The sequence below is a fragment of the Gopherus flavomarginatus genome, chromosome 4 (assembly GCF_025201925.1).
Source record: "Gopherus flavomarginatus isolate rGopFla2 chromosome 4, rGopFla2.mat.asm, whole genome shotgun sequence".
NCBI classification, from domain to species: domain Eukaryota; kingdom Metazoa; phylum Chordata; order Testudines; family Testudinidae; genus Gopherus; species Gopherus flavomarginatus.
The window spans coordinates 12,934,186-12,959,836 of record NC_066620.1 but is presented as its reverse complement, the minus strand read 5'-3'; the positions used below and the strand labels follow the sequence as shown (position 1 = coordinate 12,959,836).

Below are 25,651 nucleotides of genomic sequence, written 5' to 3'. Positions count from 1 at the left end.
GCTGAAACAATTGGGTTTGTTTAGTTTGGAAAAGAGAAGACTGAGAGGGGACATGATAGCAGTTTTCAGGTATCTAAAAGGGTGTCATCAGGAGGAGGGAGAAAACTTGTTCACCTTAGCCTCCAATGATAGAACAAAAGCAGTGGGCTTAAACTGCAGCAAGGGAGATTTAGGTTGGACATTAGGAAAAAGTTCCTAACTGTCAGGGTAGTTAAACACTGGAATAGATTGCTTAGGGAAGTTGTGGAATCTCCATCTCTGGAGATATTTAAGAGTAGGTTAGATAAATGTCTATTAGGGATGGTCTAGACAGTATTTGGTCCTGCCATGAGGGCAGGGGACTGGACTCGATGACCTCTCGAGGTCCCTTCCAGTCCTAGAGTCTATGAGTCTATGAGACTATGTTTAATTTATATGAATTGAGAATAAAAGTGGGTAAAGAATTGCAACAAAGCACACATGTAATTTCATTTATGAATCCTAATGTAATTTATATATAAAGTACTGGAATAAAGACAGCTTAATATCCATGTAAGATTTATCAAAAACATTAAACCAGTTTCGAAAAAAAAATGTATGCAACTTATTTTTTCAGGAAGCACTGAATGAAAGTCAACTATTAACAATGCAAGATACATTTTCTTCACAAGGTAATAGATTTGGTTGTAAGTACATATCTTTTATACACTCCCTCAGCTTATGTAGAGTGGTGTTTGATTAAGACAGCATTTACTAGAACTATACAAGCTTTCTAAAAGATAGACAGTTATTGGTAAATATTTTAAGCTAAATAAGCTTGAAAGGTTTCTGATTTCTCATGTATTTGTGATATACCTTGTCCATTCCACATACTACCTCTAGTTCATGCAATGTTAACAGTTTGCTGTTAATTGTCAAAATGATTATCTGTCTGTTCTATCTTTAGTTTATTTGAAAACACCACAACACATTGTATACAAAAAATGGTATTCCCAGTACAAGCAAAGGGAACTACAGTCTCATTCTGCACAGTAGGGGGTCGATCCTTGTGTGGAGTACCCCTCTCACATGGACAGCATAAGTCACAATCTGTCCTATTATGTTCATAATAGCAAAGCACTAAGGGTAAAATCTTGGCCTCATCCAAATCAATGGAAGGTTTGTGATTGATTTCACTGGGGTCAAGATTTCACAATTCAGCAAAAATACTTAAGCACATACTTAATTCTGAGTATGTGCTGAATTCCATAAGTATGCAGCAGAGTGCTTAAAAATTTCCTTAAGCTTTTAAGTAAATGCCTAAAAGTATCCTTAAAATTAGGACCATGTTCAGTGTATTTTTAGCAATGAAATACAGAGCTTAGAGGCAGATTTGCGTCTTCACCCAAAATAACTGCAATCTTTTTATACTCATTTACCAAAGTAAAAAGTATCAATGACAGTGGAAGGAATAGTTTGTGTTTTTAAGATTAAAATATTATTTTCTTTTATAGTATTTGAAAAGTTCACTGAAAATTTTTGTATCTGTAAAACATTTATTTGCTAGATTTTTTTGTAAAAAGTTTGATTTTGAATAATCCATCATATATTCACAAAGAATGAGCCTTGTGGCTAGATACTGTGGAGATGGTATTTTTTCTTGGCATCATAAGTTGCTTTTAACTCAGTAGCTTTACTATGTTGTTCTTACAATGATCTTTTCTCATTTTTAATATATAAGACCCTGTACTTTAATCAGATTAAAGTGCCTTCTGAGCCCAATTTCTGACAGACCCCTCTTGTTAGTAATTAATCCTTAATGTCTCTCTAAGGTGCAATAGAAACTGAGTTTCTGTTTATAAGCCTGATTTTGGCCCAGTCTCTAAAATTAAAATTGATAGTTTACATCTGGGGCCAGCCAATATTGGATTTTTTCTGAAGAATTTGAAGTGTCTCAGACAGGAGGTACATTTTAGGTACACATCTAAAATTAAAGCTGTTCGAATTAGACCCAAAGGTCTGCTAATGCTTCCAGAGGAGAGAAATAAAACTTCATTTACTGGTCTCTCCTAGCAGAGGTCTAGGTCCAGATCCTGGCCACTGCTATAACCATTTTGTGGTTGAAAGAGGCTGGAAAGATAGCTTAAATAGCCAGTGGGGGATTTCCCTGGGTTGAGGGAGTGTTTACTGTAAAGCCAACATAGTTGGCTCGATAATTCCTCTGTCCCACCACCTTGGTGGTGGGGGAGTATTTAAGGTTGGAGAGGCAGTGGCCAGCGCACTTTGCACTCTGGCAATCTCTGACTGCTTAACAGCCTTAGAGGGGCATTACCAGATGGTATAACTTAGAGCAGACTGACTGCACTTTAAGTTGTATTGGGGCCAGACCACTATTGGGCAGACTTAAGTTATTTTGGGTGCCTTATTTGAAAAGTACTACCGTAGCTGCATTTTGCATTTCTAATTGTTGGGATTTTGCTTAATATTTTTGAAAGGTTAAGTGCACACAACCCACTGCTATATGGCTGCAATGTTCATTTTAACTATGTTTGTTTGGATTTTTTTTGTATGGGTATCTAAAAATGTTATAGAGCAAGTAAAGTGCACTGAATCATTCACTGAGAGAAATAGGTGCAGAATCAGATTCTTATTAAATACTGTTCTGCAGGAAAATTAGATATAGATAATGGTCAGAGTTTCTCCACGTTAGACACAGCCAATGGATCTCAGACAGTCTCTTTGCCCAGCCAGTCCCAGTGTCTTCACCTAGCTCTCAGTCCCAGTTGCCCTTTTTCCCTCCACCCAGCCAGCCTCCAGTCATTCCCAGACCCTTTGTCCCAATTTCTTCTCTTCACTCCTCTTCAGTTTTGGGTTTGTCCTCCTTGTGTTTGGTTTAGCTGGTTTCCTCCCCTACACTGCCTGGTCCAGCAGCGGGAGCACTGAAAGCACAGAACAGACAGGCTCCTAACCCTCCATTTCTGTGACTGGTCCTGGACCCTGCATAGCCCCGGCAACACTGTTGCAATTACAGGAAAACTCCTTTTCAGATCTCTACAGCCCTGGTCTTGAGGATGCTCAGTGCAGATGGACTCTTCAGGAATTGTGTTCCACAGCTCTAGCAAGTCTCTGAGGATGTGCAAACTGCAATTTTTCAAATGCTTATAACTTTTCTAAATTTGGACAGATTTCCCAGGAGATGGCAAGAGGCACATCCCTGACACAAAGACCATGCCCCTAACATATCTCAAGTTGCTGCTCCAAAGCACAGCAGCCCAAGAACTTCTCAAAGAAGAGGTGGAGGTGATTTTTTTAAAACATAGCGAGACAATGTATTTTTTCCCTAGCCTTCTTCTCAGAAATGGCTAACCCTTTTTGGATGAAAATTTCCAGAATAATTCAGCACAAGGCAGATACCTGGCATGGAATACTTCATCCCAAATGGTTAAAGCTTTTCAAAGTTATAAGCAACTGAAAACAGGGTTTATAAAGCAACATGTCAGTCTTAACTATAGGCAGGGCTACCATGCACACCTAGAATAGAGCCCAAAGTGAATGATAACCAGACTGTAAGAAACAGCCCTAATATAAAGTTCTGAATTTGCCCAAATTTTCACAGTATATAACCTTGTCCACTGGAGATAGTGTAGCTTATGTCTTACATTAAAACAGATTCTGAAATTTTCTGAGACTTGTTAAACTTTAGCCAGAGCTTGATTACATGGTTCATAAGCTCTTGTCCCTGAATCCATATTTACCAGTCAGGGACCATTATCTGACACAGGTTACAAAGAATGCCATCCCATAGGCATGATGGCCCTCTATGCACTTTGTGGGCATGTCTAAACTTACCTCCAGAGTGATCGATCCAGCAGGGGTTGATTTATCGTGTCTAGTGAAGACGCAGTAAATGGATCGCCGAGTGCTCTCCCATCGACTCTGGTACTCCACTGAGCAAGAAACATAGGCGGAGTTGAAGGGGGAGCATCAGCAGTTGACCTACCGCAATGAAGACATCGCGGTGAGTAGATCTAAGCATGTCGACTTCAGCTACGTTATTCACGTAGCTGAAGTTGCATAACTTAGATCGATTCTCCTCTTCCTCCGCCCCCTCGTAGACCAGGTTTATGTGCTTAACTTTAAACACATGCTTAAGTTCCATTGAAGGTAGTGGAACTCAAGCTTAAGTGCTTTAATAAACAGTGGTGAAATTAAGCCCATGTTTAGGTTCCAATTCAGTAAAGCACTTATTAAGTTATGCATACTATTGCCCCTTCTTCCAACACCAGTGTCACCCCTCTGATGAACAGTAGCAGATGTCCAGGGCTTTTCAAGTGTTTTCCCTTGCATAAGAAATCAGTGATGTGGAGTCTGAGTGTATTCTAAGAGTAAAAAACAGAATGCAGGCAATGTCTTTTTTCATAAATTTCAAGCCAAAACCAATACCCAGCTCTGAGTGAACAACACTGTCTTAAGGTTCAACTGTAATCAGAGACTAAGGCTCTCTGAGTGCTTCTACAGATCTGTCTGCAAGTATCACTGCACAGAGAACCTGGCATAATCTAAACTAACAACACAGAAGATCTTCCAAAATTGTATCATCATTCTGGATGCTGATATGACAGGGATATTTGACTACCTGTGTTTCTTTTCTTTAGTATTAGTGATTTCAACTACCTGCACTCATGTTCAAATAGATATTGAATTTCTAATCTAAACTTATCTAAAGGAGAAAATTTTCAAACATCAAACTGTCATATGTAGTTGGGAATCACAGCAACTGTATCAGAAGAGTATTTGCTCTAGTTCAAAAAAGTGGTTTATTTCAAATTTTTTGATCATTTTAGTTTACATTTGTGTACACCTATAGGAGAAGATCTGGCTAGGAGAAAGAAGAATGAGGAGCGAGGACATCAGCTTTATAAAATGAGCAACAAAATCCTGAAACATTCCAAAAGCAAAAAAGACAAAGAGGAGTAAGTCTGAACTCTAGCACTTGTGGGGCTAAATCAATAATAAAGAAAACATTGTGCTATAAAAACAAACAAGAACAAGCACTGAGGAGTTTACAGTCTAGATCTCCATCCCATAAAGAGTTTTATCTTACTGTACAGTTCCTGGTACAGACCCTCATTGACATCAGTAGAACCCTGTGAGAAGAAAAATATTCCTGGGCATCACTTTTGGCAGGATTGGCACTTTATCAAGTTCAGCGTTACTGAATATTTCTATTCTAGCTTAGTTACCTAGATTGGTTTGCATTTAACTGGAATTTTGCATTCTACATTGATAAAGCATAGTGGAAAGACATACAAATCAGCAGCAACAACAAAAATCAGTTTAATTAATTAAAACATGTCCAAAAGTTGTGGAAAAATTCTAGTGAATTGAAAAAAAAAAGTCTGTATCTAGCTGAACAAATCCATCCAAAAAAAGTTTTTTTTTCTGGGTGGTGGTGGCAGTTAGGACATTCACATAGGATAGGGGAGACGCGGGTTAAATTTCCCTCTAGGTCTGTTATGGAGAAGTGAGTTGAACTTTGGTCTCTCGTGCTGCTAGCCACTAAGCCCACATCCAGACTAACCCGCTGTATCGGCGGGTTAAAATCGATTGCTTGGGGATCGATATATCGCGTCTAGTCTGGACGCGATGTATCGATCCCCGAGCGCGCTTACATCGATTCCGGAACTCCATCAACCCGAACGGAGTTCCGGAATCGACACAGAGAGCCGCGGATATCGATCCCGCACCGTCTGGACGGGTGAGTAACTCGATCTTAGAAATTCGACTTCAGCTACGTTATTCACGTAGCTGAAGTTGCGTATCTAAGATCGATTTTCCTCCCCTAGTCTGGACGTGGCCTGAGTTTCCTACATCACAAGTGAGTTATAAGGAAAGCATTACCCTCACCATAATAGTTTCAGGTTGGCTAACGCTACATTTTTTGGCAAACAAACTATTAGTCTGAAAAATTGGACCCAGCTCTACTAATCACATGAATTTGAAGTTACTGTTCAAGGAAGGGTGGCTGCAAAGAAAGAAATTAAAACTTCTCTGCTGCCAGAGAAGCATGTTTTAGTTAGCCTTCAGGAGGTGCATAATAGAAATTAGTTCTTGAATTAGTATACTTTAGTTGCTAAATCTTCTCTTAGAGATACGGGTGCTGTACTTGCAGGGAGAAATTAATATTAGATGATTGAACCTGAATTTCATATTCTTAAATCAGAGCTTACCAACTCCTTACCAAAGCAGCAGATATGGGACATTTGAAAGCTATGGAGAAATTGGCTGCTGCTTTGCTGTTTGGTTATCATGGTCCTCAAAATATAACTGCAGCTGTGACATTATATGAGACTTTGGCTGAAAAAGGATCTCACAGAGGCCAAACTGTAAGTAGGTTTTTGTTTTCTTGTTTTTTTGGGGAGGGTGGAGGGTTAAGTGTATAAAGCTGTAAATAGGACATTACTCAACTGCAAAGCTTTTTAGTATCTGAAAAGCAGTAAGGTGTGGTGTACTTTGTTTACTAATATTTTGGTATAATGTGGGACCACACAAGAGGTAAGTATTAATTCAAATTGTTTTTAATCATTCTCCAGTTAAATCCATTTTTAAATAGTAGCACCAGATAGTTACAACTGAATTTTAAAAATCTACTTTACTTTCACTATATAAGTTGATTGATTGTTTTTAGAACTTTATTCATGTTGCACAATTGAAATAGACTAATCAGTGTAACTTACTGGTATGTTTGTAGTCAGTTTAACTTTCTCAAGCACTAGGAATAAAGTGCAATTTTGGGGGTCTAAACACTCCAGGAAATGTTTTACTAGAAACAACATACTGCTTTCCATTACTATTTCTGTAACTTTAAAATCTAATTTTTGAGTCTAGCACCACCTGACAGTAACTTGATTATTTATAACTTTGGATATTTGTACACAGATGTTGAAAACTATGTTTAGTTGTTGCAATTGTAGCTAGTGATATTGTCCAGAATTTTAACTTTCTGCTGGACAACAGTAGTTTTAATTAAAAATACAAAATATTTTAACATTGCATGATGAGGAACTTTGAGTTGCTTAATCTTCACTGTTACACACCAGATGTCACTTGAAGGAATTTGGAGGGGAGTAAAACCCCTTTCTGACCACGTGTCTTCTAGCTGCAAGGACTAATGGGACTCCTTTCAAACCTAATGGATCTTGCTCAGGTTCTCTACAGAATCATGCAAGATTCACATCACCTTAGGACTTACTCTACCACCTCCGTAGCACACCCAATCCATGTTCACACAATGGCAGTAAATAACCAGGACCACTTGAATGGACCCAATTCTGCAAGAGAAACCCCATAATTTTACTCATAATATAACAGTGAATAAGTCATCCAACCTTGCTGGCTGATTCAGATGGCCTTGAATTGACTGGTTTGTTAAAGCAGATATGTAAGACAGCATAAGCAAAGGCAATGTGGCACACTTTGTATCAAATTTCAACTGTAAAAGGTGCCCAGATACCAAAGATAGATTTGTGTGGGTGTGTCCATCTACAGAGAGAGATCAGGAATAAAATAAATTCGTAAATAAAAATTCTCAGACTACTCCATCACTCACTGTGATGTTTACATATGTTTACTGTGATCTTGTTATGCTTGGGTATCATTGTTGCCAGATTTCTGTCTTGTCCACTTTAAAACCTTGTCAAGAATAACTTGTGTTTGCTTCAGATCTCGTGGCAACAATGGGACTAACCAAGGTGGCTTCTTACTCAAACTAAACAGAGGACACACTCATATTTGGAGTAGGTCTAGAAACAGTGTGTTAGCATAGGTTCTGGAACTAAGTGTGCTGCCACACACCTGCCTTGAAGTGGTTTCCATTATATACAGGGTTTACAGTTTGGCTAAATGGCTCTCAGCACTCCCGCTATAAAAATTGGTCTAGCACCTCTATGAGTTAGTGTGACTGGGTGCCAGCAATGGACCAAACTGAGAATGCCACACTCAGGGCAGACTGCAAGAAATAGGACAGACAATCCTCAAAACTGGTGGTTTATTCTATAATTAGATTCACCAAGCCAGTAACAAAAAAGCAAGAAGCCAAACACAGTCCCCTTTAGGCTCTCATCTAGACAAGTTGGTCTGATATAGTGTAACGATGCGGTTCTGGCGGGACCCAACTGAGAGTGCCAATTCAGGATCAATTCCTTAAACCGGACAGTTACAGCCCAAGGCGGGGGTTTTTCCACCTCTAAAGCAAACCAAACTAGCCAGACGAAGAGGACTGTGGTTTCACCCCACTGGCTAACCACAAGTCACACAAGCAATTTCCTTAGACACTCTAGGCTCCCAGTATCACCTCCAGTCCCACTCATCCTGGGGATGAATGGTTATGAAAACCAACACCCCAATAAAAGAAAAAAGTTCTCTCGATCCCAAAGAATCAAGCCCCAGACCCAGGTCAATATACAAATCAGATCTTACCCACAAATCACTCTGTTGCCAAACCTTTAGAATCTAAAATCTAAAGGTTTATTCATAAAAGGAAAAAGGTAGAGATGAGAGCTAGAATTGGTTAAATGGAATCAATTACGTACAGTAATGGCAAAGTTCTTAGTTCAGGCTTGTAGCAGTGATGAAATAAACTGCAGATTTAAGTCAAATCTCTGGAGTACATCCCCAGCTGGGATGGGTCATCAGTTCTTTGTTCAGAGCTTCAGTTTGTGGCAAAGTTCCTCCAGAGTTATGAAGCAGGATTGAAGACAAGATGGAGATGAGGCATCAGCCTTTTATAGACTTTTCCAGGTGCAAGAACACTTCTTTGTTCTTACTGTGGAAAATTACAGCAAAGTGGAGTCTGGAGTCACATGAACAAGTCCCTGCATACTTTGCTGAGTTACAAGGCGTATTTGCCTTCTCTCCATGGGTCAGTTGTGTAGCTAATGGTCCTTAATGGACCATCAAGCATTCTAGGCAGAGCTGACCCCAACTTGTCTGGGATGTTTCCCAGAAACATAGCATAGTTTGAAGTACAGACAGTAAAGAGCCAATATTCATAACTTCAACTACAAAATGATACATACATATATACAGCATAATCATAACCAGCAACCCATAACCTGGTCTTAGACACCTCATATGACCCCCTTTTCCATAAGATATTGTGCCACTACAGGACCTTGGTTGCAACCATGTTCTATATGGTCCCAGATTATATCAACATCACATATAGTAAGAGATTATTGAAAACCCTAGTCACCATATGAGAGATTCTATCAATCCCAAAGGATCAGACATTTACCCTCAGATCAATATATGTCTCAGATCTTACCCAAATATCACGTCAGCGAATTCTTAGTAAACCAACTAAAGATTTATTAAGAAAAGAAGAGAGTTATTGAATAGCTAGAAGATCATATACATTACAAATGCTTACAAGGTCCTTATATCAGGTTTGTAGCAGTGATAGATGAGTCTGCTGGCTTCAAAAAGTCTCTTTGGAATCATCCAAAAAAGGTTAGAATCCAAATGTAGCTTAGATGTAAAGTCTGTTAGAGTCTTTCCTTGTATTTTCCAGGGTATTCCAAATAAGTATTGGAAGATCTCTTTCCCACAACTTAAACTTTTCCCTGTTCAAAGTTCAGCAGACTAGCGATGCCAGATCAGGCTGGAGGTTTTTCTTTTATAGCTGAAGTGGGCTGTTAAGTATTTTGAGCACAGCATGTGACTCTGAAGGTTCTTCTTTGTTGAGGACACACTGACCCATCACTTTAAAGTTAACATTCAATTTCTTATGTATACACAGGTAATTTAGTAATACTCATTTGCATAAAGCAATTAGCCGGTCTTTCATTATAATAGGAACAGATAAGGGGAAGATAATATAAGTAATATTATTAATTTCCTGCAGTCTCTCACATCTTTGATCTTAAGGTTAAGTGAACACAGTCACCTGGATAATGTAAGGCAATTAAGTCATGAAAAAGATTTAGCATCTAAAACAGGGGTGAGCAATAATTTTTGCAGGGGGGGGCCACTCCACGAATTTTGGTAAGTCATCACAGGCTGCACATTTCTGCTATATTAACGGAGCGGGTGCAGGGTCTGTAAGGGAGTTTGGGTGCAGGAAGGAGCTCCGGGCTGGTGCAGAGTGTTGGGGTGCAGGAGAGGGTGAGGGGTGTGGGCTCTGGGAGGGAGTTTGGTGCAGGAGGGGGTTCTGACCTGGGGCAGGGGGTTGGAGTGTGGGAGGGGGTGCGAGGGTGCAGGCTCTGTCCGGGAGGTGCTTACCACAGGTGGCTCCCAGCCAGAAGTGCAGCAGGGCTCAGTCAGGCTACCTACCATGGCCCCCGCCATTCCCAGTAGCAGCAGTGGCTGGCTGCTGCTGGCACGTCTCTATGCGCCTCTTGGTGGGAGGGGGGAAGCGGGTTTCTGTGCGCTGCCTGTGTTAGGTAATAAAGCAAGTCCTCACTCACCTCTCCAGCACCCGAGTTCGTGCGGAGTTGGTATGGGGCACACAATTCTGTCAGAGACCAGACACCAATGCGTTGATCAACGGGCTCACACTATCCTTAGCTCTAAAAAGCTTTAGATTAAGTGCGGCCCCTTTATTAGGGGTGAGCATCAATATTTATACACAGAAGTAAACAAAGTGATTAACAAAAGATAATGGTCATGCATAATTAATCAAGATTTTACAGGAAAAGCAAGTTAACAAGTAAATGCATAGAGATAAAGGCTAATGGCTACTAGGGAAAGGGGGTGTCATGAGTAGTTTGCAGGTCAGTGCTTTGTTCAAAAGGGTTCAGGAAGGATTATGCAGAGACAGTCAGTCTGGGTGTGTTTTGGCTCCCCAAAGTTCACCAAAAGTTTAGACCCAACATTCCTCCATTTGTAGCTTTGAGATAACTATTAATCAAAAAGCTACACCCTATTTTAAGATCTCAAGGGCCGCTTGGCAATTTTAGCCTGGGCCAATTTGAAGAGAGTAAGGCTTTTAGCTGAAGTGGGAAAAGAATAAACTGACTTACATGAGTTTATGAGGGAGGGGACACACTGAATACAGCAACACAGTATTATAAGGACTACTATGGCCCCAACAACACCCACCAAGAGTTTTTTTTTTTTAACCCACCCAAATCCGGGCAGCCAATTTCATAAGGCTCCCCACCAATCATAAGGTGGCTGGCCAGAGGAGTAGTTTTTAGCCATTTCCCTTAGGTGTTTGGTACGTTGAAAAGTGTTAGAGTAGGTGTCATTTACAAAAACACAGCATTCTTCATAAGCAGAAAATAAACTAAAAAAGCATAAAAAAAAAACATACAGTTGTCAGAATAAAGGGTCCTCTCATTTTTTTCGAGTCAATTTAAGTCTAATGTCTGAGAGAGGTAAGCTGGTCCACTGGTCGAAGGCAGTGTCCTCAGTGGTGACAAGAGCTGCTGGTCCGTCACTGTGGTCCACTACGGCTGGCTTGACGTGGGAGTGGTGGATCCAAGATTTGCGTCCTTCCAGGAACACTGCAGTCTGGGTTGTTAAAAGAACCTGGTGGGGTCCAGTAAACCTTGGCTGGAGGGTGTCGTCACGAACGAACTTTTTGGCCCAGACGAAGTCCCCTGGTTGGAACGGGTGGATCTGTTCCTCCAGCGGCACGGTCTGGGAAAACTGCGAGGCTTTCCAAAGGGTACGGAGGTGAGCCTGTAGGGAGAGAAACTGACACGCGGTTAAATGATCCCCTCCCAATAGTGAAACATCAGCACGTGGTAACGCCCCGCCTTTGAAAGGGGGGGTGTTCATAGAGCAGTTCAAAGGGGGATAATCCCAATGCGCGGGTTGGGCGAGTACGAAGGTGAAACAGGACCAAGGGAAGTACCTGAGGCCACTTTAATCCTGTTTCCTGACAGTATTTAGCCAATGTAAACTTAAGTTCCCTATTTATACGCTTAACTTTCCCGCTAGACTGGGGGTGGTAGGGTGTATGAAAGGAGTGTGAAATGCCCAGTCCTTGTTTTAAACGGCCAAGGACATGACCAGTAAAGTGAGGTCCGCGATCTGAGTCGAGCACAAGAGGGATGCCAAAACGGGGTACAATGTTTCTAAGGAGAATTTTCGCCACTGTGGCAGCAGTACAATTAGCAGTAGGAAAAGCTTCGACCCAGGAAGTCAGAGGGCAAACCAAAACAAGGAGGTGCTTTTTTCCAAAAGCCTTTGGCATATCTGCAAAGTCAATTTGAAGATGTTGAAATGGAGCAGCAGGCGGAGGTTTTCCACCCTTAATTTTGTTAAGAGGTGGAGCAGGTCCATTACGCTGACATGTGCTGCATGCTTTCACTATTGATAGGCAATAGGGTTGAATGCCTGGAGCATACCAAAAGCGAGCGATGGTGTTCACGAGGGCGTGCGTGCCGTAGTGACCCCCTTTATCATGGTGCCAGCGAACTGCCACGGGGTATGTGGAGCGAGGGAGGCAGGCTCGGCCATCTGGCATAAGCCAGGTCCCTTTGACCAGAGTGGCCCCGAGGCTCTCCCACGATTGTAGTTCAGCAGCGGGTACTGGTACGGGGTGCGGTGGAGTAAAGGAGGAGGCTGCAATAGCCAATGTGGGCATGGCTAAAGGTAAGGTGGCAGCCTTCTTAGCGGAGGCGTCAGCCAGGGCATTCCCACGGGTAACGGGGCTACTATCTTTAGTATGGGCCCGGCAGTGAACTACAGCCAGGACAGAGGGTTTTTGGAGGGCGTCCAAAAGCTTGTGGATGAGGGGGAGGTGCTGAATGGGTTTACCGGCAGCTGTCTGGAAACCTCGAAACTTCCAGAGGTGGATATGACAATGCACAACTCCAAAAGCATATTTGCTATCAGTAAAAATGGTAACGGTCTTACCAGCGGCCAACTGGCAAGCTCGGGCCAGGGCATAGAGTTCAGCGGCTTGGGCTCCCCAGTTGCCTGGCAGTGAGGCGGCCTCTTGAATGTCCCATTCAGAGGTGACAGCATAACCAGTGAAACGCTTGCCATCAACATAGAAGGAGCTTCCGTCCGAGAAGAGGATGCAATCGGGGTTGTCCAGTGGCACGTCAAACAGGTTGTCTCTTATCTGTAAGATGCTGTAAACTACTTCCACACAGTCGTGCTGATCCTGGAGGACTGGCAGGTCAGGAAGCAAGGTAGCTGGATTAAGGGGTCCACACCTTTCAAAAATTAGGTTAGTGTCTTCTAAGAGTTCGGCCTCTAGCTGTTGCTGACGATGGGCCGAAAAGACTTGGGTTGTGCCCCTACGCAGAAGGGCTGACAAGGCATGAGAGGTCCAAACCGTGGTAAAATGACCCAGGGTTAGGCTCTTTGCCTTTGTGATCAGCAGGGCAGCTGCTGCCAGAGTCCGGGTGCAGGATGGGGTTCCCTGAGCGACAGGGTCGATTTGCTGAGAGTAAAAAGCAAGCGGGAAATGGTGGGGCCCGCTCAGCTGGGTAAGGACACCACTAGCAATTCCGCCCCTCTCGTGGACAAAAAGGTGAAAGGGTTTGCTGTAATTGGGGGGGCGGAGAGACATGGAGGAGGCCACACTGTCCTTGAGTAACTGAAAGGCTTGAATAGTGTCCGGGGACCACTACAAAGGGTCAGGAGCAAGGTTAGCAGTGAGTCGGTGGAGCGGTTTGCTTAACTCCCCGCAGGACGGCAACCAGGGGCGACAGAAGCCAATTAATTTTAAGAAACCTCGAAGTTGTTTCTTGGTGTTCGGTAGAGGGCAGTTTTGAATAGTCTTTATGCGGGCTGGGTTCATCTGTCTTCCCTCTGGGGTTAACAGGAAGCCCAGATATCGGACCTTTTGTGAGACCCACTGAATCTTTTTAGGGTCTACCTTGTGGCCTCTGGTGTGTAGGTATAATAAAAGTGCCTTACCATTGATGCGGAGGGCAGCTTTTTCGCGATTACCTAATAGGATGTCATCTACGTATAGGACCAATGTGGATCCCTGCAGACTGGTGAAACCTTCCAAGTCGTGGCGGAGGCACTGGCTGAAAATCGTGGGGCTGTCTCTGTAGCCTTGAGGGAGTCGTTGCCAGACATAACTTTGTCCCTCCCAGGTGAAACCAAAGAGATACTGAGAGTCTGGGTGCACAGGAATGCTGAAAAAAGCTGATTTTAAGTCAATAACAGTGAACCACTCAGCATCCCAGGGGATTTGGCTGATGATAGTAGCTGGGTCAGGAACTACTGCATGAAGAGGGACCACATACTGATTAACAACTCGTAGATCCTGTACAAAGCGCCAACGAACAGGGTCTCCGTCCTTTTTAGGAGGCTTTTTGACAGGCAGTATAGGGGTGTTACAGGGAGTGCGCTGAGGGCGGACTAGCTTTTGTGCAATGAATCCCTCGATAATGGGGCGGATGCCCTCCCGGGCTTCCAGCGACAGGGGGTATTGAGGGACTGACGGGGGGGTTAAGGAAGGCTTCACCTGAATCCTTACGGGCTCTGCCGAAAGGAGCAGGCCAACATCAGTGTCAGAAATTCCCCAGAGGGTTGAAGGCAAGTCAGTGAGGTCAGGGGAGAGAGAGGGGGGTGTTTCCCAATTACCCTGAGTAGGGGCCGAATCTCCTAACACTGTCATCAATTATCCTACCCCTTCAGGAGTTCAGGTTAAAGTAGCCTCAAGCTTACAGAGTAAATCCCGGCCCATCAAAGGGATCGGACAAGCTGGGGAAAAAAGAAAACGGTGAGGAAAACATTTATCAGCATAAATAACATTCAAAGGCAAAGTGAGTCCCAGAGACTGTGGGTTGCCCTCCACCCCAGTCGCAGTTTTAACCTCAGAGGATAGCCAGGGAGAGGGGGCATGATTTAAAAGAGAGAAAGTAGCCCCAGTATCAATGAGGAAAGAGACAGGCAGTCCCTGGACTGAAAGGGTTAAACGAGGCTCTTTGCTGGGAGGGGAGAAAGTGAGAAAGGAGCCGGCTAAAGACATTAAGGAAATAAGACCATCACATTGTTTGTCTTCGCCCCCGGGGTACCGTCATTGAGGAGGCTGAGTTTGCTGCGGCTGCTGCTGTTTCCCGTAGTTGATCCAGGCCTGGGGAATGGGCTGAGCTGGTGGTGCACCTGTAAAGGCATCTCTTTAACTATACTTTTATTACTCGCAAGAGATTTGACGGGGACATCCTCTGGGCTATCCTCGGGGGGGGGCATGCACCCTGCTGTATCTGTTTGGACATTAGCCTAGTAACTACTCCTCCCGAGGTTTGCCCCTCCATTTCCTCCTCATCCTTCTGCAGAAATTCCAATTTGGGATTCTGCAGATTCCCCTCTGCTACATGGGGAGAGTCCCCCTGCGGAGGAATAGGGGCAGGTGCAGAGGGGACCAGCTGACGAGTCAAAACACGCCGTGGTCTACACCCTTCATCGAAATAACCTGGAGGGGGTTCACTCTCGGGAGAGTACCTGACTGCCATAATTTTTAAAGATTTCCACAGCTCTGCTGCTGTGTCCCAACAAAACCAGTAACATAACTGTCCCGGATGGTCTTTTTCGATCCGGCTCTTTACTCCTCTTAAGGCAGCCTGTTCGAAAGAGCCATACGAAGGCCACCTCATCTCCGGGTCGGCCAATACCGCGGTATACCCAGTCCAATTCCTTACACATAGTGTGTACAACTTCTTCCTAGACATTCCTGTCTGTACTGGGAGTTTCCCTTCGTTCCATAACTTATTTACAATCCCCAACGAACTCTCAAGAGGCACGCTAGTCCCTTGACCCATGGTGTCTGACAGGAGCCCTCCAACTGGCGTTTACCCTGCTGTCCAGTACACGACCCCTCAATATTGAATTGGCTGGGAGAAATCTCCTGTGGCGCCTTGCCAATTCATATATGAGTGGTCTGACCACTGGACAGAGGTACCGCACCAGAAGGAATCCCGGACGAGCCCCCAAATTGTTAGGTAATAAAGCAAGTCCTCACTCACCTCTCCAGCACCCGAGTTCGTGCGGAGTTGGTATGGGGCACACAATTCTGTCAGAGACCAGACACCAATGCGTTGATCAACGGGCTCACACTATCCTTAGCTCTAAAAAGCTTTAGATTAAGTGCGGCCCCTTTATTAGGGGTGAGCATCAATATTTATACACAGAAGTAAACAAAGTGATTAACAAAAGATAATGGTCATGCATAATTAATCAAGATTTTACAGGAAAAGCAAGTTAACAAGTAAATGCATAGAGATAAAGGCTAATGGCTACTAGGGAAAGGGGGTGTCATGAGTAGTTTGCAGGTCAGTGCTTTGTTCAAAAGGGTTCAGGAAGGATTATGCAGAGACAGTCAGTCTGGGTGTGTTTTGGCTCCCCAAAGTTCACCAAAAGTTTAGACCCAACACCTGTGCCCACAAGCACTGCCGTCACAGCTTCCATTGGCCAGTTTCTGTATCCATGATACAATGCTGGGGGCGAGAGCAGCATGCAGAGCTGCCTCCTTCTGGCAGGGATGCGCAGAGACGTGCCAGCAACAGCCAGCCACTTCCATGAGCGGCGTGTGGCCATGGCAGGCAGGCAGCCTGCCTGAGTGCCCCGCTGCACTGTGAGACTTTTAGTGGCCCAGAGATTGCGATGGGGCAGCCAAAGAGCCTGGTGGGCCAGACAGAAATGTTAGATGGACCCACAGTTCATATTTTGCCCATCCCTGATCTAAAAGCTAATTTGGTTACATTGATAAACTTCTAACTGGATATAGGTAAACACAGACAAATACACTTAGCAACTATTCTTTGATACTTATCAATACAATGTGAATGAACTGGGGATTGCTAGCCTGATTAACATTTCTTTGATACCTATACATAAATGGATTGCCTTGATTACAATTGCAATGCCACTTGTTAAATTGTTATGGGTCATATACCAGTTAGCTGGTTTGCCTGCCCCACAGTTAGAAATACACATCTGACATACTGAGATTAAGCCATCTTCTCACTTCTGCTGAGGTGGTGGACCTATTTCTGCATATATTTGTCCACAAAGGAGTTTTAAAATTGCAAAATTATCCAAGAGAAATGTCTTGTTCAAATCCTGAGCAATAAAGCTCCTAATTTAAAGGAACCATCATAACAATCAGCTGTTTGTGGCCATTGATATAGTCACACTTTGACACCTCACTCCTCATTCATCCTGGACTGTCCTCACAGATCAGCTGACACGAGGAAGTGACAAAGCTGGAGCTCCAATGATAAAAAAACTTGCTCAGAGCGATCCGGTTTTTTGAATTTCTGTGCTACGGCAATTGTTGAATGAAAGTGTTAACCGTTATGAAGTGTAAGTTGTCTGATTAACTACAACTGCTTCAGCATGGTAATAAAGTCAAATGTTTTATTTGCTGTGAGTAACTCTTCACTTAATTCTCGGCTAAGATGAATGATGGTAGAGCAAGAGGACAAGCTGCCCAGTCTTGCTTATTCCAGAAGTGGTTAGTCCCTGGCCCAAGTAGTGACTGTTGGAAATTAATTGTTTTTCCAATCATGTCTTGAACCTTCCTTTTTAGGGAAGATTATATAGAAGCTCATAATAAATCAACTCCCACTACACTTAATCTATCACTGTTCTTGCTCCATACCAGTCTGGGCATGCAAGTGAAACTATTGATATCAAAGGTTGTCCTTGTGAAAGCAATTTTAATAATCCATGAGCAACTTTTGACCATTGTCAATGATATATTGTTGATACACCTGTAGGCACTTGCAAAAGTGGGCAGAGTAGCTCTTTTGTGGATTCACTCCTTCGATTCAGAGAAATCCTATAGAGTATTATTGTGGAGCTGCTCATCCTCTGTGAAGGACCCTACCTGCAGTGCCCTTCAGGGTTCCATCTTGTCACCACTGCTGAACTATGTTTATATTCCATACAAAAAACAATGACAAATTTCATCCTAGAAGTTGAAAGTTTCAGAAAGATACACTATCAGCAGTTGAAAACAAGGGTTAGAATGGAAATTGCACCTTCATGTTTGTTGTTGCTCCCACTGCACTGATGCCACATTCTTACTCTTTCATTTTCTAACACAAAGATGAATGGAAATAAACTGGCTGCTATGCAAGCCAAGAATGACACTGGCTGGCAAGAGGAACCAATAAGAGTGTTCGCATTGTATATTGATGGGGTATTCCCAACTTTCATTGGAATAATAGGCAGCTTCAAGGTCCTATTAAATCCAATAATACTCCTGAATTCCAAGATAGCAACAATGATCTGTTATGCCTTTTACCGTCTGTGGCACACCACAAGACATCTCAGCTTCCTCTCACCGTACACAGCATCACAGCAGTTAAGATCATCTGAAAGTGCTTGCTGTCAGAACCTCAGTTTGAACACCCACAGTCAGCTCCTGTGCTGTTCCTCCCTGCAGGTGCAATATTGAAGGCAAAACCCAAGGTGAGCATGACTTTAAGCTATGTTTGCACCCTCTGAATTCAGGGCTCCTGTGAGGTCCAAAATACCCAGGAAGCCTTGGGAGCAACTCAAAATTACAGCAGACTCCCTCCTGCTGCAATGGCTTGTGGTGCAAGCCAAAATGGCTATAGCAGCATGTGCTGTTCCCCAACCCTTTCCCATCTTGCTCAGTTCCCACCAGAGCTTCCTCTATTCTGGAATTTACAGAGGAACTAGTGATTATAGGGGCTAGAGTGAGGAACATAATCCCCCCCTCAAAGGCCAGCAGTAGTAGTGTTAGTTGAAGGCCTCCACCTTTGAATTTGGCTCTTCTTGGGAAAGCCAGCGTCTAGAGATCATCAGGATGAAATTCAAGATCCATTCATGTTAACATTTGATTGTCTTTTGTTTGTTGAATTTCCTTCATTAGTGCCTAATTTCCATGGTGACAGGCTCTACAAAAGAGAACTGAATCTTCTGAAACACATTAAATCATTTCTCATTTCACCACAATATTCAATCTAAGTAAGTGCTGTTCTCCAGGCACTGGCTCACAATAGGATTAGTGCTTAAATCCAGTGGAATCCTGTAAATCCTATTAAAATAATTGATCAACACATAAATGGTATCAGAGAAAAATATAGCTACAATTTAAAGTATGATGTTTTACCTTCTTGGACCAGTGCCATAGTCTACCACTTTAAATGGCTAAGGTCCCACAGCTCTTCCATTTATTTATTTAAGGAGAGAATTAAGTCATAGAACTAATTTTATAGATTAAGAGATTCCTAGGCCAGAGTACCTAATGGAAAACACCTGGGACAACCTTATAGTAATCATTTGACATTAATGGCTATAAACCAGTCCAAAAGAATCATCATCAGCATGGACCCTGAAGTTACCAAGCACATTCACCAGCACCGCTGCACTGTGCAACCACTAGGTGAAGGGAGATTTGTATACTACCATTAAACCCTTCCTTACGTCATCCTGTGATTCATACATTAGATGGACACACTCTGTTAGATCCTGTTTTAATCCACAATTGAACACACACAACACTTACACAAATGCATAACTATAAATATACTTAAGTACTTTACTGAATCAAGGTCTTAGAGCAGGTAACCTGCTATGTCTCACATTGGATATAAAAAAATCACAGCCACCCCTTTACAGTCGCTTCTCATAGTTCATACTGAACTAAATACCTAGTGGAAATCATCTGGGCCAGTTATTCATGGTGAAGCTTCATCCAGCGATATCTCAGTTATCGATGCTATGCCAAAGTTCCCTGATTAAATCATGGCTGATGGTAAAATTTATTAGCCATTGACCATACATTAAACAGCATAATTCAACACCAAACTTACTTGGAGGATATGAGGGAGTATCGTGCTGAACTGTGAATTTCTTGGGCCCTCTGTTTCTATCAAAGACAAATTTTGTAATCGTGAATTAGTTTGTAGACTTCCTTGACAGTTCTAGTGCCTTTTTGTATGGAGATTATTCTAATGGCATCTTTGAAAATCAGATTTTAAAAGAGAGGAGATCTGTGCGTGCAGGGAAAGCAGAATATCAATCATAATCCACCATGTGGATCTGAGAAGAGTGTTTTGTCTAAATTTAGTAGGTGACTATTGGATGTTTGCAGTAAGCCTGCTAAAATATTTTAACTATATAGTGAAAAAATATGTATCATTTGCAGTAATTGATTTTATTTTAAAATTACTTTACTCTCTCTCTCCCTCTCAACTCTCTCTTTCTCTCACATCTACTCACCCATCCACCCACCCATCAACCTCATTGGACATAGTTCTCAGCCGCTGTCCAGTTTTTACTTTTTTCGATAACTCCTCTCTCTCTCCAAAGTCGTCATGTTTTAGAAGTACCCTTCTGGCTGATGAAAGCTGAATCTGAAACATCCTGGAGACTGTCAAAGCCATTCTGGAAATGAGCATTCACTCTAGAGGTAGTCAATAAGTGGACCACATGCCAAATCCGGACCACCAGATGCTTTTGAACAGATCCCCAAAATTTTATTTACTTCTTATTAGTATCATTATTGTTGTTATTTTTGATTATTTTCTCTGAAATCTGAGCCTTGATTATACCTTGACCAAGAATTTGGACTTTGACAAAAAATAATTAAGTGCCTCTGCTTATAGAGTGAAGCAAGGCGCTCCCTTTCTCTGGGCACTAATCATACTGCCTCTCATTGTCCCAGCCTGAGATGACTTGGTCACAGTAACAATTTGAAATTTTCCAAATTAGCCATATGACTGGTCATAAATCACTAGTGTAAACATGTAACACTTTTAAAAATTCTTTTTTTGAGTTAAAATGTCAGGAAGCAAAAATAATTTAAACAATCCAATTACATATTTTCCTAGTTCAACTGCACAAGATAATTTTATTCTCAGAATCTACAGAAATTAAATTGATCTTGGGCTGAAAGCATATATGCAATGTTTTAGTCCCCATCACAAAAATTTTACAGCCAAAGGACTGAGACACAATTGGAGGTTAAAGTGGAAACCGTGACATTGCATTAAGTATAATAATCATCACAATCACATTTTAAAAATAAGAGGGTGTTAGAATTGAAATATTTAATATATAAACATGAATTACTGCAGATAGAGTTAAGTCATTTTAAAATAGAACTAGCATTTCTCCAAAGGTACATGTCTGCTGCAGAGCTACACTGTGCAGTCTCAGGTTGTCTTGTATGCTCATGACCTTGGGAATTGATTAACTAGGGTAAATCATAAAACTCAAGATCCCTTGTAAAAAATAAATCCATGCATGTGCCTCAAGGTGTGTATACACACAGCTTATCTGCCAGTTCCTTTTCTCCCATAGAGTGAATATACATTCTGACTCTACACTGTTTGCATCATCTCTTGCATTTAGAGCTTTGTAAGGGGATTTTTTTTTGTCTCTATGTCTGAAACTGTTTATTCATAATGTTCCCATTTTTAATTTTAATGTAAACTTTGCAGTTTTGGTGTGGGGACAAATTTGAGTGTGCTAGGTTACAACACCCCTCACTCAAATTTGGCCCAGCCTGCTCTCCATCTGTTGTGACACTGTGAATGAGTGAGGTTGTGACCTTGTGCACAGGATCACAATGCCCCTCAAGTTTGCCGCAACTATTAAAAGTTGTGATATGTGTTACAAGTTGTAGTTTCCACAACAAAATCACAGCCCATGATTTTCTTCCAGCCTTACCCATGAAGCATCTGTTTCATTGCTGGATCCATGACTCTTTAAAGGACTGATCCAAAGTTCAGTTAAGTCAGTGGCATCATTTGGACTCATCTAGAATTATTGGCAGCCATTTTCAGGGAGTATTTAAATACACTTCTTCATGGGAACTGAAGTTATTCAGAGTGGGAGAACAGCAGTGTCAGTCTGTCATTTGGCCAATAGTGTGGCTCACTTGTGAGATCAGATTAAATGAAAACATTTGGTCTTTCACTATTTGAACTTTTTTACTGGGTCAGCCATTACACTTTTCAGTATCCAGTTTTGTCTGGGCCATTTGTTCAAAAATATCCAAAAATATTCGTAGTGCATGATCTTATTTTCAGAGAAGCATCTTTCTCAGCAGAATGAAATATGAAGATTTACTCAGCTCATTCAATTTCGGCTTTGTTGGATATTGAATTTTGGAGCTTAGATATCAAGGTGATAGGAGCCTTGCACGGATGGATAGATTTAATAAATCTGACTTAAGCTAATACTGCTATTTAACAAAAAGATATTCCCACTTCTTCCATCCTGGGGAATGTGTGATCAGTGAAGGATCATTTTTGGGTCCATGATGCATCAACGTCCCAAAGGCTCTTATAGTCCCTAGACATTTTTCATCTAAAGGACTTCTGAACATGGAGAACTGTGTGAAGGTAAAAGACTTCAAGTTTTCGTCACATAGAGTCCCAATCCAATGACCACTGCTGTCAGTTGAAAGACTCCCATTGACTTCAGTCCTTAGGTAACATGGTTTCTTCGTCATATTAGGGCCTTAAGACTTTCTCTTCATAGACAGACAGACTTGCATCATCCTGACTTCCCAGTTCTACTGTAGTTTGGCCCTTTATGCAGAGGGACAGTGTTCACATAACTCCAGGAAACCAAGTTACAGACATGACAGATTACCAATACCCCAAATCCATATGTATGGTAATCATTTGTGCTATCCATGTTCCAGGTAAATGGGCATAGATTTTCCCTCGGGGACTTTTTCTCCTTTTATTGTATGGCTTTAAAAACACCATTTGTCACAGCCAAACCCATTGTTCCACTCTGTTTAAAAGTTATTTAACATAATGGCGCTCCTGTTTAGCCCTCTGTAGCAGGGATTCTCAATCTTTTTCTGAGGCCCCCCCAACATGCTATAAAAACTCCATGGCCCACCTGTATTACAATAGCAGGTTTTCTGCATATAAAAGCCAGGGTCAGCATTGTGGGTAGCAAGCAGGGCAATTGCCTGGGGCCTCATGACACAGGAACCGCCACAAAGCTACATTGCTTAGGCTTCGGCTTCAGCCTCGGGTGGCGGGGCACAGGGCCTGGGCTTCAAACCCATGTGGCAGAACTTCAGCTTTCTGCCCTTGGCCCTGCTTGGCAGCCCTCCTGAAACCTGCTCGTGGCCTCCCAGGGTGCCTCAGACCCCTGGTTGAGAACCATTGCTCTACAGGCTTAGGACCTGGATATTTTGAAGCCTTGGAAGAAACCCATCTCCTTAGTGAAGCTACTGAAATGAAAAGTTATTGTAGCCACTAGACCACTTGGGTAAATTACCCTATAATGCTGTGTTTTCTGAATCCTCTGCCCAGATAGACCACTCCAGTCTATCACAGAAACCTGTTTTTTTAACTAATCTATAAAATTGTCAAAGGAATAAGAGGCATTTCCTATCATGATACAGTAGCCAATATTAACAAGGACTAAAATGCCATGACCATCAAATATTATCAAATAACTAAAGTTTCCTTAGTAAAATCACAGAATGTTAGAATTCCACAGAGAGTGGCAGGTAGGTGTAGTATTTTAAGAAGCATTGTGGCACACATTCTGATTACAGTTAGACCCATGTAACAGTTAGGCTCTGTTGATTTTAATGAGTTACCACAGATTTACACGGACATAAGTGACATCAGAATCTGGTCGTATGTGTGTCAGAGGAGAGAGGGTCTCATTTATCCAGGATCTTGGAGAAAAGGCTCTCAGGCAGAAGTATATCTCACTGTATATTTATTTTATGTTTTGGGGATTCTTCAGAGCAGAGCTCAAAAGTTTGGGGAGGATAGGAATTACATTTCTTTCGTCATTTAACACCCTGATGTTCCTTTTAATTTTGTATCCTCTTTCATGCTCTATGAGCCTTCTCTCATGGATGGGATGCGTAGTACAAATGGTGCATGAATGATACAGTATTGAAATACAGCTTTCCCTTGTATTCTTTTAAAAGGTTCAGAAGCATTGTTTCTTCACTCTGACTGAAAGGAGGACAGAAACACTGCTATGTTTGCTCCCCCACTTGCAGGAAGGAAACCAGGGTCTGTTCATTAGGTAGAGCCACATTAAATCCCTTTTCCATGGGTTTTAGTTTAGGCCGTCCCATAACTTCCTAGTTCTGAATTTAAGATGGCTGAGAGAGGGTTTCCAATCCACTGCGTAGTGATAGAGCTAAAAAATCAAGGGAAACCAGTTTGTCTCAATCCTTAGATTTATTTTGTTTTCCCTTGTATTTCTATGTTTACTTTATCAAGTAAAAATAAAGTTTTTTCTCAATGATGTGATCCAAGGAGAGAAATCATTCGAATTTTTCTTCAAACAGCAGCTACTGCACAGAAATGAGTTGTTAATCAGTAAGGGGCAGTACACTACAGCTTGACCCAGCTGTGGCACTTCTAACAAGACACAGGTGCTGTGTAGAGGGCACATAAGGTGACTGAGGAAAACTACTTTTTTTTTTTTTTTTGGCAGAGATGTAGCTACCAGGAACAAGCCTCTAGTATAGACATGCTGACTTGGTGTACAAAGTAGAGCTAGTCCTGACATGATTTCTTTCCCACAATACAAAAAATTAAGTCACTCCCCACCATTTTTGTCCACAGTTTTTTATGGAAATTTTTGGATTTTCATTAGAAAACTGAAAATTTTAATTTTTCAACAAAATTCAAATATTGAAAATTTCAGAAATGAAATTTTCCCCATAAAATTTGTTTTAGTCAAAACCAATTTTGTGTCAAAAAAATTTCAACCACTGCTAGTCAGAATTGATTTGAGCTGGTGCTACTTACTCCAGCATAAACCCTGAAACAAGGTTTCAGTGCTTCAATTCAGGTCATGGCTCCTACCAAACAAAATGATATCACCTTATTGGAGGAAACTGTCTTTGTTAGTTCAGCTAGACAAGTTTCAAAATAATAACCAATACAGTTTTCTTTAGTTTTTAACAGTTATCTAAGATTAATCTTACCTTGAATCATGCTTCACACAAGCCTAACCTGCTCACCTGACGGGTAACAAAAAAGGGAAGCACCATAGCAAGTTACTAAATGAAGACTTCAGAACCCCACTTAGAAGAGTTTAAACTCTTAAAAGCCCCTCACAAATCAGAAAAGAAATTACATACAATAAAATAAAACAGGCAGCATCTATTTCAACTTGTATAAACAAAATGAATGACCACACATACATAAATGTACTGACATGTGCTTTTATTTTGGAACTGCAGGCTCTAGGATTTATGTTTTCATATGGCATAGGAATGGAGTATAATCAAGCCAAGGTAAGAAAAATAAAAAGTGATATGCTTTTAAAAATTAAAGAAAGGACTTACCAAAAATACTACTGGTTTTGTTTTTTTCATTCCTTGTATAATTTTTTGTTTTGATGTTTTAGGCACTTGTTTATTACACATTTGGAAGTCTTGGAGGAAATTTGATATCCCAGATGATTTTGGTTTGTAAATTATATATTTGGCAGCTCTATTTCTTGTTCTCTGTATAATAATCCAAAGGTTAAAGAATAAGAAAAATCTCTCTTGTTTATTGTATTAGGGATACCGTTACTGGGTCGGAATCAATGTTCCAAGAAATTGTGAAGCAGCACTAACTAATTACAGGAAAGTGGCATTTTTCAGTAAGCAATCCACATGTTATTACTATTGTCATACCTCATTTTAGAACAAATGAAAAATAATATGTGAAGTGAAGAAAAAACAATTTCTCATTCATAACTGGTAATACACACACACACACACACACACACACACACATATATATAT

General features: G+C 41.7%; 1 protein-coding gene across 19 annotated transcripts in view; it reads left to right on the top strand.

Moving 5' to 3' along the window:
* Nucleotides 1-25,651, top strand: part of SEL1L2 (SEL1L2 adaptor subunit of ERAD E3 ligase) — a 76,139-nt gene that overhangs the window by 21,860 nt on the left and 28,628 nt on the right. For 15 of the 19 annotated variants that reach the window (XM_050952106.1, XM_050952114.1, XM_050952103.1 and 12 more), the window contains 6 exons: nt 596-650; nt 4,826-4,931; nt 6,182-6,344; nt 25,100-25,153; nt 25,267-25,326; nt 25,425-25,506. In XM_050952106.1, coding sequence (XP_050808063.1) covers nt 626-650; nt 4,826-4,931; nt 6,182-6,344; nt 25,100-25,153; nt 25,267-25,326; nt 25,425-25,506 — 490 coding nt within the window. In that variant the 5' untranslated portion in view covers nt 596-625. Of the gene's footprint in view, nt 1-595; nt 666-4,825; nt 4,932-6,181; nt 6,345-25,099; nt 25,154-25,266; nt 25,327-25,424; nt 25,507-25,651 lie in introns of all 19 variants that reach the window. The other 4 variants (XM_050952109.1, XM_050952100.1, XM_050952108.1 and 1 more) reach the window with 4 other exon arrangements.